This window comes from Dinoponera quadriceps, unplaced genomic scaffold (assembly GCF_001313825.1).
Source record: "Dinoponera quadriceps isolate SergipeBrazil2010 unplaced genomic scaffold, ASM131382v1 scaffold4444, whole genome shotgun sequence".
Taxonomy (NCBI): Eukaryota; Metazoa; Arthropoda; class Insecta; order Hymenoptera; family Formicidae; genus Dinoponera; species Dinoponera quadriceps.
Window position 1 is genome coordinate 999,761 of NW_014558991.1, and position 17,269 is coordinate 1,017,029.

Consider the following 17,269-nt stretch of genomic DNA (forward strand, 5'->3'; position numbering starts at 1 on the left):
AAAAAGTGAACTGTTAATTAGCATCGTGACACTCCATGTACCGATGGTGGTGGTGGTCGTCGTCGAAAGTGCCGCGTTATAAAGAGCCGCGGTAAAGTCGGTCCGGCCAGTCCGGTGCTGCTACATCACGAAGATCCGATCGTGTGTAATCGTGAGAAAAATAAAAGGATACACACACACACACACACACAGATATAGGTAGGTGCCACGAATCGACAATTTTACTCGCGGGATCGGCCGACGCAAATTTTACACGCGGCGTATTTGAATTGAAACATTTGTTATTCCGTCGTTCATTCGGAAAATCGTTCCTACAGGCTAGCCTTTTTTTTTATTTCTTATGTAATAATGTAAGACAGACATGGTTCGTTTAAATTAATATAGAAGGAGAAATAATCTTTTGTCGTACATATATAGACACTGGTAGCGAATATGTTGAATATAAATATGAAATTCTTTCTCGGAATTCTCCGTTGTCTGTGAAATGACACAGTGAAACGATGTCGTTTGAAGGCCGTCAAAAACCAAACATGAAAAATCCGTCTATTGTGTATCGAAGTTGTACCATGAGAAATATCAGTGTATCGACGTAAGGATACATTGAAAAAAAATTGCTACGTTCAAGTAAATATTTACTAAGAAATATTGCAGTAGTTCATTTCATTTGGATCAAGTAAATATTGAATCTTAGCACTTTTTTCCTTTCAGTGTGCTGCATTCAAGTAATACTTACTTATTCCAAATAAAATAAACCACATCAATAATCCTTAGCAAGCATTTACTCGAGCGTAGCCATTTTTTTTCAGCGTAGGAATATGATCGATCGATCGATCGGAGATTCGCGAGGGAAACGTAAACGAGAGAGAATCTCCGCGTGTGAAATTTAATAAATGTAAATGGGAAGATAATGGGTTTCTTCGAATGACCGATTTTTTCGGATACAGTCGTGGCTTTCGGTTTACTTCCCTTTTTTTTTCGACGCTAGATCTTGCCGAGGTCGAAAAACATTGGATCTCACGTTGGTTTCAGAGCGACCATGTCGACGGCCGAACCGAAAATAATAGGGTCCGTTGCTGCGGTGGCCTCCGTCGGACTGTCAGCGACCACGGTTTTCCTCTCCCTATTGATACCTGCCCTCATCCTGTACTACATCTACTTCAAGATCTCTCGTCGGCATATGATCGAGTTAGCAAATAAGCTACCGGGTCCCGAAGGGCTGCCGCTGATCGGAAATGCCCTCATGCTCCTGGGAAGCTCCGACAGTAAGGATCCACACGAGCCGTTTATCTCGAGAGCAATGCGGGTCCCATTTCGATAAAAAAGAAAAAAAGGAGAGAATCGATAACGCAGTCGCGAATTCGAATGAGAACGATGAAAGAAGAGAAAACCGCGTGTAGATGTCAAAAATGATGTATCGCCTTCGATTTGAGTCTTCCGTAAGATAAACGGCTTATATAAGATAAGGAAGATATAACGATACGCAAGATGTCTTAATACGAACAAAATGTCTTAATTTATCTTGAGGTTGGGAAAAATCTTTATGTTGATTTGGTTTGTTGGTTATACACTGATTTTAGTTACCGGCTCGTAATTTTGCAATGGTGAACTATACCGCGCAAATGAACCAATTAGTCAACAATTTTGTCATAAACTGTCCACGTGGAATTTATATAACGTTACATTTGATCAATAGGTTTGCTAAGAGACGTTCTATTATTTTAATTTGTGTGGTAAAGTGAAAAGAAATTAAATTTGCGACATAGTGGAAAAAATCATAGTGTGGTTTAGGAAACCACAGGAGTCAATTCCTCTCAATTTTACCATATTTTTTAATGTTATCAATATCAGTAAAATTTATCTTGCCAAGGAACATGGTGATTTTTTTTAATAGAGAGAACTCTACACGAAGAAAATATTGTAATAAAAATCACCACCAAATTTTGTAATATATTTCATTGTATACATCACTAAAGATTACAACACACATAATAATTTCGGTTATATAATTCCGATATGACGCAACATTACAAAATTTTGTGGTAATTTAAACTATAAAAAAGCTACAGTTAAACTATACTTAAAAATTATAAATATTATTATATTATTGTTATATTGTTATATTATTAATTTTCAACTATAGTTTTAAATTATAATTTCTCAAATATATAAATAGGTCATACGAAACGGGAAGGTGATAATGCCGACCTGTTCTCGGTTGCAAAAGTTCTCCAATAATTTTTACCGAAAAATTTTCTTCGTTCGTTCCACTGAAGACAAATACCGAATCCCGTCGTACTACACAATACCGTCATTATTTTCAAGACCTATTTTCGTGTTACGACAATCGTTCACCTCGTTTCCTCAATACATATTCACCTTATCGGATTAAATAATCATGCAGCTTTCGCCACTCATGCGCGCGCGCGCGCGCGCCCATGTGGCGTTACGTAACAATTTCCGAATGGTCGATCACGCATCCTCTTTTTTTCCTATTGCAGCCATATTCCGTAGTATATACAGAAAGTCCTTTGAGTACGACCAAATCATCAAGGTATGGCTCGGGCCGAAGCTGATAGTCTTCATCATGGATCCGCGCGACGTTGAAGTCATCTTGTCCAGCCATATCTATATCGACAAGGCCAGCGAATATCGATTCTTCAAGCCCTGGCTCGGAGATGGTCTCCTTCTTTCGACTGGTACGTATTTCCTGTGTTGCGTCTCACGAGTCGTTTCTCGCGGAGGGATATAGGAAAAGATAGAAAGAAATAGAGAGAGAGAGAAAGAGAAAGAGAGAGAGTAGAGTAAAATAGAATAGATACTTTTTGCTTTGAAAGATAACCTACTTGGCACATAATATAATTAATACGTATCAAAGTATAGGTGTATATATAAATTAACAACTTATTGAAAAATATATATTTAACCCTTCGCGATCCGAATTGTTTTCGATTCTCCTTCTCAACCGAGGAAATCCATTTGCTTCGCGCGACGATACCACGCTACTTGCGTTTACATAAATATTTTGGTATTTAACTAATGCAACAAACATATTATTATAGTAATATAATTATGTCGGGTGTAATATTGATGAGTGAAAAAGAGTTGGTTTACAGAACCGATTCACGTTTCAATGATTTAATTGGCGACATTTTCATTGATTCGATTAGAGGAGAGTATAATATAAAAGAAAGAAGGAGGGGAAAAAAAAGAGAAAAGAAACCATACCGTTCACAACATACATACTGTGTCATATATCGTACGACTAAATATGCTACGCATTTATTAGTCGCGATTGATCGGGTGGCAGGTCGCTATCTAACTTCTGTTAGACGTATTACTCACCTTTTCACTCGCAGTAACCTGTGATTATTCCGCGAGATAATTACCTGGCATGAAAATAAAATAGCAAAATAGCAAAATGTCTTACTATTATGTCTCATATTGTCAGAGAAATTAAAATTCCTTTTAAATGTTATGATAGACCGTAACTCTTAACGGCATCGAAATAAGGAAGGTTGTGACGAAAGAATGGAAATAGTTTCGATCTTCCTGTAGAAAATTAAAACGCATGTCTCATTCATAAATTCTTACAGGACCATATATATACATATATATACTATCCCGTATATATACTATCTGGAAAAATTAACTTTAAAAGAGATGATTTTAAAGGCATTCTCTTTTCACTATACCATGAAAGTATTATAAAATTTCCTTTTGTATTGTTTACTGATGGAAATTAGAGCCAGGTTTTCTTCTTTTATTTTAATTATTCTATTTGTGACAAACGCTGTATAATTGACTAGAATTGACGGTTCAGATCCAGGATACAATTTTTGTGCCGACCGGTGCAATCGACGTATTTCCAGTGAGAATGCGCCCGTCTCAATTAGTGCACGCGATTGCGTGCACGATGCTTACTGAGTAACTAATCTCCTCATAAGGGTTTCTTGTAACGAGAAAAAGTATTTCCTGTTTACTTGAACACGCGACATGCATAACCATGACGCGCGTTATGCACTCGACAAAACGGTCCTCACGATCGTAAAATATCAACCTCTTTTCAACCAGACTTTTTTGCTATACGATCGTTGTGAGAAATGCCCGAACGAACTGCACCCGCTTTTGCTACGCATATTTCGAAGTATATTTTCTCCTTCGTCATTCCTCCTTCCTTGCACGCTTCAAGTTGAGCGTGGTTCTAATTTTGGCACCGAATTCGCACCTTAATTTCAATGACTACACACTTTCGCGATGACTCGAAATGTGAATCTCATTATTAAAAGTACGAAGGTGAGAAGACATTGTACTCGGGCGCAGAGTGCATGAGACGAGGTGAGCGACGACCGCTTGGTCGCTTCAAATTTTAATTAAATTTGAATCCTTTACTTTTGTCTCGAATTTCAACACCCGACTTCTTAACGGTGCTTCATTTTTAATAACGTTTTATTTCAGTAGAGATATCATCAGACAGGTGTGAATAATGTTTCAAAAGTTCGATTTCGAAATTAGTTTCAGTGCAGGAAAAAGGATAGATTAGGCAATTTTATTGCAAAAAATTAGAAAATTGATGAAGATAGATATACTTAGTTGTTCTTTTTTCAACTTAAGTCAATTATAATTCAATAGCTCCAAAAGCATTGTTAGATGACGCAAATAGATAGATATATAAATCGATAGATAAATAGATAGATAGAAAAAGAGGAAGAAAAAGAGAGAAAAAGAGATCAATAAGAAAATATTTTTATGTTTAGCATTATATGTCGTTTTATCCTCAAGAATATACCAGGACTCAAAGAATTAACGAAAAATAATGTAGTTCTTTGAAATCATTTTTATCACCTGCAAATTTGTTTTACATCTTCTCTCTCTCCTCTCTCTCTCGTTGCTGGAATTTTCGAAAATATTTTTTATCTTTCAAATTATCATTCATATTCTTTCAACTATTGTCAGTGGAGCATCGCTTTCGTCGCTCACGAACGAACGCATGTATAATCATTACTTGTAAGTAATCATTATTTGTAGCGCGGTAATGAGATTCGCTGCGGAAAATGACGTTGCGGAATGCACCGGCATCTTTCCGGAGAAACGCGAGATGAAGTCTCTCTCTCTCTCTCTCTCTCTCCCTCTCTCCCTCCCTCGCGCGGAGTGAAAACGAAAACAAAAGGAACGAGATGCGCGACGCGCTAACGTCGGCCTACGACCGTCGACTTTTATCGCAACTTTCTCGGGGTACCGAGATGGTCTTTTTTTTCCATTGTCGAAACTCTCTCAGCCGGCTATGAGTAACTGCGTACGTAACGTGCGTATGCGTTATCGCGCCTCATATTACTCGGCAATAATCAATTTTCAGCCTCTCGTAGAATTTCCGAATCGGCAAATCCTCCTCGCGATTTTCCCACCTGTTTCTGTACCGTATCGGACAAAAAAGTGGTCGTGACGCACGGCATTTCTCCCTGACACCGAGTTTCGCGCAGGTCCATACTTTTCGCGGTAACAGCACGTTGTATAATGATCACATAATGCAACCGTGATCGTGTACGTTTAAGTAATCGCCGCCACTCGGTTTGCGGCGTGCAGACGAGTTTCACGACTGCGCGCCGACGAAACGAAGACAGATAGACGGAATGTCGAAATAGTGTCTCAACCGTTTTAACGCGAACCGCCTTCCATTTCTTTGAGATATATATATCGCGTAAATAGCCGGTCGACTTTTCATGTATTTCTCCCTTTTCTTTTTTCCTTTTTTCCGACCGATTCAACTCACCGTAATGTGCGCTTACGTAACAAACACAAAACGAGCGCGACGAGCGAAGTGGTGACATAATACGCGAGGCCGTTAGATTTCAACGTAAATACGTGAAAATGCATTAGAGGCAGTTAGAACTCGGTCTTTCGCTCGGCGACTTTCTCGCTGTCTCCGGCCGGAGGGCGGGGAAATATGTTATCCGACGTAAAAAGTATTTATTGCCTGAGAAACCGAACAATTCTCTTTTGATGCAGCAAACAATAAATTATTTGAAAGAAGTAACGTTAGAAAAATATAAAGAAGCTACGTTAGAAAAATATTAAAACATTTTATTGTCTCAATTTCAGTCAACATTCCTTTGTTTCGTTCCGAAAGGTAGATTTGTTTTGATTGATGAAATTTTACTTAAATTCGGAGGAATTTTTTTCTCTGTGTGGAAATACAAAAAAAAACATGCTATTTGACGTAAAGATATTTATTGTTTCAAGAAGCTAAACAATCCTGTTTGCTGAATCAGACATATTCGTATGTTTACTGCATTCCGAGAAACAAATTCGTTTCAATTAAAACAAATTTATCAAACCCCCAAAAAAAGATCTTTCATATGCGCATATCATTAAATGACACACCTAGAATCGTTAGAACCTCTCTGTCTCTCGCTCCACTCTCTTTCTCTCCTCGTGTCTCCAAGGTGGTGAGAAGTGGGGGCAGAGGGGAGAGTAAGTGAAATGCAATCGGTCCGCGGTAATTCGCGGGGAGGTAGAATAGGAAGGAAATTTACAAGTCGCTCGCTTGCTTTCTCTGCCTCGCTCTCCGTCCGCAGGTGTCTCGCTTTTGTCAGGGAGCAAGATCGTTGCACCGTCATTCCGCCGATTCCTGGCCCCCTTTGCCAGTGCATTTTAACTTCCTCTCTCCAACTCTCTCCCTCCTTCTTCCACTTTCGCGTGGCTCGATGTAAAACATCGTCCGGCACACGAAGCACGGCATCGAACCCGAAAAGTCCGCAGAAAGTGAACACGCATCCGCGGGAATTTATTTTCGGTTCATATATCACGTCTGTCGGCTCCTCAATCCTAAAAATCGCGAGGTCATTTCAAACACTTTGGATTTCGCACTGTCTTATTCTCTCGAAAACTTACTTAATCTTTTGAGTCTGGATATTTTATTTAAAAAATTTAATAAAAGGAAATAAAATATAGATGTGAACAGTCTTTGAAGAGTTTTATTTGAAAAGTGATTTCAGCGGGAAAAAATTAAAAAAATTGTATTATGGAAAATTAGGAAATTGATGAAAGTTTAGTTGACTTTTTTCAATATAAGTAAATTATCATTAGATGCACAACTACAGTTAGAATAGATATTAATTAAAATAGATAATAATAAGATCGTCCTGTACAATTACAAGTAAAATAATCTATTAAATAATATAGATGAATCGCAAATATAAGAAAACATTTCATGCATATTTTACATACATAGATCAAAACATTTTTTTATTTTAAAGATATTATATGTCATATCTTCAGGGATGCTTCGAGACTCAAAGGGTCAATAACGTAAATAAAATCCTCCAAATCGCGGGGAATCGATCCTCCTGATGTCGACGATCAGAAACTCACGACATAGTCGACTCCCGGCGACTTTCTGCCACAGTTTCCATAGCTCGGCGGGGAGAAACATTGTTTGTTTTATCTCTCCCATTAGCTTTCATTGCGAAAGATAAGAGAGTCGACGAACCACCTTTACAGGTCAGAAATGGCGCGCCCATCGCAAGTTGATCGCGCCGACATTCCACTTGAACGTGCTCAAAAGCTTCATAGACCTCTTCAACGCTAACTCTCGTGCCGTGGTGGAGCGAATGCGCAAGGAAAATGACAAAGAATTCGACTGCCACGACTATATGTCCGAGTGCACCGTCGAGATCCTTCTTGAAACCGCGATGGGTGTCTCCAAGAGTACGCAGGACCGAAGCGGCTTCGAGTATGCCATGGCCGTTATGAAGTAAGTATCCGAGAACATAATCAATTAAAAACCAAGAATGATGGAAATAGGCGTCCGAAAACGAGAAAAGAGTGGCATTTAAAATTCGCGATACGCAAAAATGTGTGCCACCCTTTAAAGCGAAATAACTTTTGATTCCAGGCTCTGAGTTACCATTAAACTTTTGGTCTACCTTTTAAATGCAGATGTCAATTTATAATCTTTTCATAATTCCTTCATTATTTTGAGTCATGGATAATAATATATCCCTAATTGAAAGATTTAAATTTATCGGAGACATCGTTGTCTCCGTGCGATAAAATTTCGGACGAGGTTTCCTTATTTAAAGGGCGAGGAAATTTGGAGCATATGGTGTTATTATCGTGACCTTATCGTTCAAGAATGTGCGACATCATGCATTTGCGTCATACGAAGATCTGGCTGAGGCCCGATTGGATGTTCAATCTCTCGAAATACGGAAAGGCACAGATCCGTCTGCTGGATATCATCCATGGGCTGACGAGGAAAGTGATCGCGCGCAAGAAGCAGGATTACAAGAACGGCAAACGCAATGTTATCGACACCATCGCACAAGACTCTAACGCTCAAATCGTCAAGGTAATCAACTCTCCCTCTTGCCCTCCGCCCCAACGAATTGTTATTTATTACGAAGAATAACGAAAATATGATTCATTGTTTTTCTAGAACACGGTGGAAGGACTTTCCTTTGGACAATCGACTGGTCTCAAGGACGATCTTGATGTGGAAGACAATGACGTCGGCGAGAAAAAGAGACAAGCCTTTCTTGACCTGCTGATGGATGCCGGTCAGAAGGACTCCGTGCTCACAGATGAGGAAGTTAAGGAGCAAGTCGACACTATCATGTTCGAGGTAGGTATTACGCAAATTCAGGGAGGAAGATTGATCACTCGGTTTTTCAACAGTTGACGGATAAACAGGTAAAAGTGCGTCGCCATTTCTCCAGTTAGATTCAGTGTTCAGCTGTAAAGAACAAACCATAAAGCGCAAGAGTCTCGCGCATTTTCTTCTTTCTTGAACTAATACAACCAGTTCAGCTAAAAGGAACAAGCAGCTTGGTCGGCTGCTCCCTCAAAATTTCGCTCGCTTTTATTCGCGAGTGTTCCGATAAAAGCGGAATGTTTGTGTGACCGAAGGGGTCATTCGCTCGCGTGTGCTTTTCGCAGGGACATGACACAACCGCGGCCGCAGCGAGCTTCTTTCTGTCGGTGATGGGTTGCCACTCGGACATTCAGGAGAAAGTTATCCAAGAACTCGACGAGATCTTCGGCGACAGCGATAGACCGGCGACCTTCCAAGACACGCTGGAGATGAAGTACCTCGAGCGGTGTCTCATGGAGACTCTCCGCATATATCCGCCTGTGCCGCTCATCGCGCGCAACATTAAGAAGGACTTGAAGCTCGGTCAGTTCTTCGCCTTTCTCCTATCAAATAACTCGAATCAAATAATACTCTACTCTTACGTGAGTAATTCTGTCGCGTGAGATATCTTTGGAATTCGGAACAATGTCTGATAAATTATCGGATTATATTGCCAGCAATATCAAAATCGTATGTACACGGAGAAAAAGGTTTCTTTAAAACTGAAGAGATCTTTTTCTCAGTGTAGAACTATCCAATGATGTATCGACTATTCATTTTTTTTTTTTCATCACCGTTGTCTCCCTCTTCTGCCTTCCTTTCCTGTCACTTTTGCGCATTGACAATGATCGTCCCGTTTCAGCATCGGGAGACTACACGCTCCCGGCTGGTAGTACCGTTGTGGTAACGACCTTCAAGATGCACCGACAGTCGCACCTTTACTCGAACCCGGAAGTCTTCGATCCCGACAACTTCCTGCCCGAAAAGACCGCCAATCGCCATTACTACGCCTTCGTGCCGTTCTCAGCGGGGCCGCGTTCCTGCGTCGGCCGCAAGTACGCTATGCTCAAGCTGAAAATCATCCTTTCCACGATCATGAGAAATTACTACATCAAGTCCGACATCAAGGAGTGCGACTTCAGGCTCCAAGCCGACATCATCCTCAAGCGAGCCGAGGGCTTTAGGATCAAACTGGAGCCGAGGAAGAAACCGGCGGTCGCGACCGCTTAGACATGGCCGCCTCCCCCTCCCCCCGGTCGGAGTCGTTAGTATAGAGAATAGTAAACGGTAGTAGAACAGCAGCCCGACAAATCGCGTGTTTTTTTTTTATCGGGCGAAACGAAGAAGATCGACGAGGTGAGAAAAGTTCGAGGAAAGATGATGGTGCATCGGCACGACAACATTTGGCCGGGGTGTTTCCGCAAAGGGAATAAACGGTGAAGGGAAAGTCACGGTGGTACTTCGACGCACAATTTCGCCGCGGCTTCCTCGGTGTATATTCGATTTTATCGCACCAGCTCACGCTGGGGACAGCGACTGAGTTTGCAACGGACCGAAGAGGTACTTTCGAAAGGATCCATTGAACGTTCGTGCGAAGGTGTCGATGTACCGTAAAATTTATGTAAACGACACAGACGCGTGAGAACGTATGTGAGAGTCAAATGCTGGCGAGTCCGGTCGAACGATTCGCGAAGTGCATCGACTTTCCCTTACTAAACATTGCTATACAGATCGCGCGATAAGTCTTAGCATGCAGTTTATAACATAGAGTTACTGGTATTTTCTAGCCGTATTGTTATTATTAAAAAAAAATGCAACATTTCCTCTCGATGAGTCTCGCAACATATTTTGTATCCGATAGGAAAACGTATCTCCTGGGAATTACTAAGAAACAAATTTTCCTTCTGGACATGGGATTTATCCGGAAAACAGTGTCGCAAGCTTTTTGTGACTGGCAATGCAGATTCGTTTTTGAACGTTTACTTTAGTTTACTTGGTAACTTTAGATGTACCGTTTTTACGTTCAGCAGAGAAAGCGGCTTACAAAGCATTTTGTGATTATTGTCCATTGATTGGAGTATTCTTTCGGATCTTCCATAAAACCTAGGAGAATGTACCAATCGGAAGCAAGAATCACAAAGCGTCTATTAAATTGCTTTTTTCGCTGGGCGTAAACATTTACAACTGTCGGAAGTTTTCCAAATTAAGATTGGATCGTTCTTTCAACAACAAAAAATCCCAGCAGTTGTGAAATAAAGCTTTCTGCTGAACGCGGCTGTTAATCGATCAGTGACGCGCAAGATTGAAAAATCCTAATAACCTGATTGGGCGTCAACGTATTGAGGCTATTGTATCGATTTATAAATGTTGATTTACTGTAAATATAATCTTTCTCGATTGACAGCGCATGTTATGTCCAGATATTCGTGTCGGTGGGATCGCGTCTTGCGAATAAAACAAACGCGTCGGACAAATCGCGGACTACGCGGATGTATATTAAACGTTATATATTTTACCGATCCGTAGTCGTCGATCGTTTTACGGTTGCGCCGATTATTCACGGCTGATATTTATAATCTCGCGATAAATTTACGCGGCGTTCGCGCCGCGAAATCTGATATTCGCGCAACCTTTCCCCTCCGTTGTTTTCCCGTCCTAGTGCTGTGATCCTCGTTATCGTGCGCATACGACGAAAAGAAGATCGAAAAGTCTCGAGTATGCGGAAACTTGGCCCAAGAACGGGCACGGCACGGAAAGATTACAAGGGAGAGAAACCATCGAAGGCCAGCTTCAAGATCGGAGAAAGCGAGCCGGCGGTGATTAAAACTCTCGCCGGCGCCCGCTGGCGAGAGATGGGAAAGGTTAAGGACGAGTTGAAGACGATGCTTCCGATATTGAAACCTTCTGAAGTGATAAGGTTCTCTTTGGCTCTCGAAATGAAAAAAGTTACGCTTCCCCGATATCTTTTCGTCGCAAACCGTACGAAATTCTCGAAAGCGTTCCCCCTACTATTTCGGCGTTTCAAATATCATTTCGTGGCTCTCTTTTGATCATTTTTATATTGATTTCCCACCGAAAAGATTTTACTTGCCACCTCACGAAGCCGTCATTCATGAACTCGAGGAAAACGGCTACGACGAATCGATCAGCTATTTGAAGGAACTATTCGATCTTGATGAGGAAACTCGAAAGAAGGCTGGTCCGGGGACACTAATATGGAGAAAACCGTTTTTGAAGGACAACAAGAAAGCGTTGTTGCGTCTCAAAGAGGGCTTGTTCGCCTTTGAGCAGGCCAGAATCGTCGGTACGTGGAAAACTAGCGAAATTATTTCTAAAGAGTAATTCTATTTTCAACGTTACAATGACACTAAATATATTGCATATAAATATTTCATAAACACGAGAGATATATTTTATGTTCGATGATAATGTCGAATGTGGGATACGAAAAGATACTCTTCTCCCAAGAACGACGCTTCGTAAATTCAGGAGACTCGGTGTCTATGACAATGGCATTTCTGAATACGGCGGTGTTCTTTCAAACAATGACGTGGGAGTGGTGGTGGGTGGCGGAGCGACTTTACCGTAGCGCAATGACGAACGCGGGGGTCATCGAACACGACAATCGGCGGACGATCACCATGACACGCTATCTATTCGGGCGATTCTTGTTCGAACGAAGTTAGCGAACGACACAGTGATATTTTCAACACTGCAAAACAAGTGGCTTCATTTTGAGTCCCGTTTTTCTTATTTTCGAAAGTTTATATTCGAATTAATGGTCGGAAAATAATTATATTCGAATTAATGGTCTTATTTTCGAAAGTTTATATTCGAATTAATGGTCGGAAAATAATTATAAAACTTTACTATAAAAAAATTGGAAAGTTGATGAGAAAGTACAAACGATTTTGTTTTTGTTCTTAGTATGCAAACTATCGCTAGAGAAAGATAACTCGAAATAATTTTCTAAAGATATATCGCCGCTGTATCCTTAAGGATACGTCGGAACTCGAAGAGTTAAACGGTGATGATCGGCCAATTAAAACATTCAAATTCCATATTTCTTTCTTGCAAAATTGGACCGAAAAGCTCCCGAAGAAACGGGGGCAGTATTTTTATCGGATGGATAAGATACGTAAATATTTCGTAATCAAGAACAACGAAGTTAATTGAATGATCAGTGCAGGACACGGTAGGGACATTGGAACACTTGAAAGCCGCACGGGAAACGTCCGAGGGAAAATCGTGGAACGCGTCCAAACTGACCGGACGAAAAGAGCAAAGCATCTTCCGCGAGTGCAACGTGCTGCTATACAAAACGCTGCTGATGCATGCGCGACAAGCCGATCGGCCGGATATCGCTGTGAAAACTTGTACCGAAGCTCTCGCGCGAGCGACGGATTGTAAGCTAATAGATAGATAGATAGATAGATAGATAGATAGATAGATAGATAGATATATATATATATATATATCAGCTACGGATATCGAAATGATGATTCAGTCACCAGAATAGACGCATTGTTTACCTCGACAACGATATATATGTATATGTATATTTCACGAATTAGCAACGCTTCGGGGGCTTCGGCAGTAATTAATATATTATATTTCAAATATACATCCGGAGTACTGGACTTATCGTTGTCGAGGTAAACAATGCGTCTATTCTGGTGACTGAATCATCATTTCGATATCCGTAGCTGATTACTGCGAACATATCGAGAACGCTTTGCACGAGCTGGGCCAAAGTCAAATGAGATCGGGTGACATCGAGCGTGCTCTTCAGAGTTTCTCTAGGTTGCTGGCCATGGCCAAGAGGATCCCGGATTCACAAGGAGTGTGTAACGCGCACATGGCGCTGGCATTAGCGTATAAGGTGTGTATACTACAAAATGTGCTTCTACATTGCTTCTTTTTTAATTAAAGTACGATAAAAGGGCGAGGGACCGCTGACAGAAATAAGCAACGAATAAATAAAAATCGGAATAATAATAATAATAATAATAATAATAATAATAATAATAATGATGATGATGATGATGATGATGATGATGATATATGATATTATTATTATTATATAATATTATAATATTTTAATTATAAAAAATATTATTATAGATTGTTTAGAATTTTCTTCGATTCGCGTGTTACTCACTCGTTGTGTACCTCGGATTTTCATCGCAAGGGCTTGCTTTGTACTTACAGAAATTAAACAACGAGATGAACACGGAGAAGCATCTTCGGCTATCTAGGGAAAGGGCTGTCGAGTTCGGGCTCACGAGGGAACTCGCGCAGGCATACTACTACACCGGCGAACACTTCTTGAGTAAGGTACGAAAATATCGCATCGAAATTTCTTCCGATTATCTTCTCTGTAGATCATCTTGCGAGAAGAATGAAAATCATAGGACACTGTGAACATGAAAAGCAGAAATCCTTACATCTCTTCTCGATATCTCATCGCACATGATTAATACACTGAAAAATGAAATGCTACCGTTCAAATAATATTTGCTTGATTTAAATAAAATGGTTACTCCGATACTCTTTGGTGAATATTTACTAGAAGTAAAAATAACTAGAAGTAAAAATTGACAAATATACAATATGATATTTCCTTCGTATAAATCAACATTTAACTGTATGTGTTAAAACAATTGCGATAAATATTAAATTATAACCTATAGAGTACAGAAATTATAACCTATACAGTACAGAAGTTTGCAACGATATTGCTGTAACGTTGACAAGCAGTGTTGATGTCATTGCAGTAATGTTGCTGCAAGCTTCTGTGCTGTATGGGAATATTATGAGCATCAAAATTTATTTTCTTTTAATATTTACTGGATAAAAAATCGAATTTTTTAAACCTCCGAGTTTAAGATATTACTGCGTTCAAATAAGTATCTACTACAAGCTACTAATATATACTTGAATTGATAAAAATATTATTCGATTTAAGAGGCTGAAAAACAGGTAATTACGTTTACTCAATTCTAACGCTATTTTTTTATGTACACATATATGTGAATTCGATGAATTCACGTTACATTAATAGTAGGATCGGCCTTAACGTCTTGCGTTAATAATAATAAAAATAAAAGCTTGCACTACTAACAAAATTGCATCTTCCAGAGGAGACCAGACATCGCAACTCCTCATTTGGAAAAGTCCTTCGATCTGTATAATGAACTCGGCTTGCACGACGAAGCAGACAAAGCGCGAACTATCGCTGGAGTCTCAAAAGGTACGCAAATCATGAGACGCGTTTCCTAAAAAGTGAAAGTAATCAATAATAACTCAAGTAACATAAATTAAACGATGTCTAAACTATTATTCTAAAAGATGTCTTGGGACTTCTGGTCTTTTACCGCAGTCTTTTTCGCTCGCACAATTTCTTGCAAAATACCTTGAAATAAAAAGATATATCCTTCAGACCTTCAGACATTTGCAAAAGATTACGGATATATACGCGTGTTGAAAAATTCTTCCACCTTTTTTTACTAGGACAAGAAAATATTGATAAGTACATTGATCTCATATGCCGGTGCGGAAAGGTCGACTCGGAGGCAATATTGGTACTTTGCCAGTGGAAAAATCGTAGGGACGTTTTTTTCACGGAGAAAAAATCCTACACCGGTGAGATAATATTTACAAAGAGGGATATCGAATTTTTTAGAAACATAGTCTCGCGACAGAATCCGTCCCTCAATATCAGGCGTTTAAAGATGTATTGCCTATAAGTCGAGATAATTCAAAAATTATAAAAAATCACAAATTTTGCATTCTATATTGCATTTAATAGTGATATCAAAAAATTGACAGTAATTCAAAGCCTGTCAAAAGTTATTTCTCTTTAAAGGAAATTGTAATGTAAAATAAGCTTGATGAAAAATAATTCGATGAAACTTTATATATATATTTGCGTATATATTGAAATATATAATTCATTATTCGTGTAATTATATAGAAAAAGACTGACCATTCGAGAGATATTTGCTACAGAAAATATAGCGCTAATGGGCAATATATCCTTAATTGATTTCAATTAACTTCAAAATATATTTTAATTATCGCGTCCGTATCGTATCGTAAACATAAAAAATACGATATCGTTATTTTCAGAAGATTCGGAAGAACTCAGTGACAAACACACCGACGAAACGACGTCTTCGTCGTTATCTATCGCCACAATTACCGTCGCGAAAAGCAACATCGGTGATTAGATTTGAAACGATCCAACGAAAATCTACGCTCGACACACTTGTCAGTGACAAGTATGCTCTCTCTCTCTCTCTCGTATATATTATCCAGCCCGTCACCCGTTGAAACGAAGTTAACAATAGCGTGTCATCGTCCGCTTATTGTTTACATCAGGCATGGCATTGTAATATCGATGTGATATACTCTGATATATTGTAAGAGAGTTCGGCGACTCTACAAAATTTCACACTATAGTTATTACAATTGTATATTACATCTTAGTATAATTTGCACACATGTAATTCTATTTGTTTAAAGTCCATTTGCTAGAGTAACACATATACAAATTATGTTGCATATATTATGCGAAATTATCGTAACAACAGAATTGCACATTTACATGTCTTGTACTCTTCACACAAATCCTTACGTAGGATTACTTGACCATTTTCAGTACTCTCGACTGCGAAGTAGCAACGTACACACACACACACACACACACAGAGAGAGAGAGAGAGAGAGAAAGGGAGAGAGCGAGAGAGAGAGAGAGAGAGAGAGAAAGAGAGAGAGAGAGAGAGAGAGACAATTCATTGCTCGATATAGAAATCGAATAATGAAACATAAGCAAAGCGTGAAGAATGTTATATAGAATATGTATTTATTATTTATACGTAAAGTATATTTACATAACCATTTATTTAAAAAATTATGATATTTCTTAAGTCAACACTAAATCCGCACAGGATGTGCAGTCGCTGCGCTTGCATAACAATTATCGGGTACGATTATATTATTAATGCTATTAATAACATATATATTATTATATATTTAAAAAATGCTAATGAACATATAATAATATATATTTTATTATTACTTAATATATATCAAATTCGCTCTTTACGTTAAAATACTGTCGTATAGTTTTAAACGATAGAGGAATTTTTTTTACTCACGATTCCATCCCCGATAATTCTCGAAGTTAAAACCTAGTTGATGAAAATGTATTATTGCATGTCGAGTGAAAAGCGTTGTATGGATTTTTTTTTTTGGCAAATGATGTGCAACTTTTTCACACTATGCGACATATATCTGCATAAATATTCCATTATATATGTATATCATACCAGTAAAACTTGCTTCTACGTGTGACAACTGACATCTCGTCGCATAGAGCGAGCCTTACGAATGCTGCAAGTGAATACACACTACCGATGACATACCTGTTGAAAATCTATCTTTCTAACAAATATCCGAATTATTCTCAGTAAATTCAACGTACCATGATAACAAAGCTCCGTAACTATTTTTTCTCATACCGTTACGATCCCCTTCATTGCCTATACGACAAAGATATGATCAATGGGGGAGAAAGAAAAAGAGAGAGAGAGAGAAAGAAAGAAAGAAAGAAAATAAAAGAGAAAGAGAGGGGGG

At 39.1% G+C, this 17,269-nt stretch overlaps 2 protein-coding genes across 3 annotated transcripts; both read left to right on the forward strand.

Annotated features, from left to right (window-relative positions):
* The first annotated feature begins 1,036 nt into the window (after positions 1-1,036).
* LOC106750102 (cytochrome P450 4g15) lies at positions 1,037-11,265 on the forward strand. The gene is made up of 7 exons (XM_014630194.1): positions 1,037-1,262; positions 2,499-2,696; positions 7,498-7,750; positions 8,131-8,347; positions 8,435-8,620; positions 8,935-9,172; positions 9,492-11,265. Exons 1-7 carry the CDS (start codon positions 1,037-1,039, stop codon positions 9,857-9,859), a joined length of 1,686 nt encoding a protein of 561 aa, XP_014485680.1. The 3' UTR covers positions 9,860-11,265.
* A 1,947-nt stretch (positions 11,266-13,212) lies between these two features.
* On the forward strand, positions 13,213-17,268 carry LOC106750042. 2 transcript variants are annotated; one of them, XM_014630091.1, is made up of 5 exons: positions 13,213-13,511; positions 13,841-13,966; positions 14,771-14,882; positions 15,143-15,274; positions 15,761-17,268. In XM_014630091.1, exons 1-5 carry the CDS (start codon positions 13,389-13,391, stop codon positions 15,859-15,861), a joined length of 594 nt encoding a protein of 197 aa, XP_014485577.1. In that variant the 5' UTR covers positions 13,213-13,388; the 3' UTR covers positions 15,862-17,268. The 2 variants fall into 2 exon arrangements, with proteins under 2 accessions (XP_014485577.1, XP_014485576.1); XM_014630090.1 differs by having other exon boundaries at positions 15,143-15,850.
* Position 17,269: the final 1 nt, after the last annotated feature.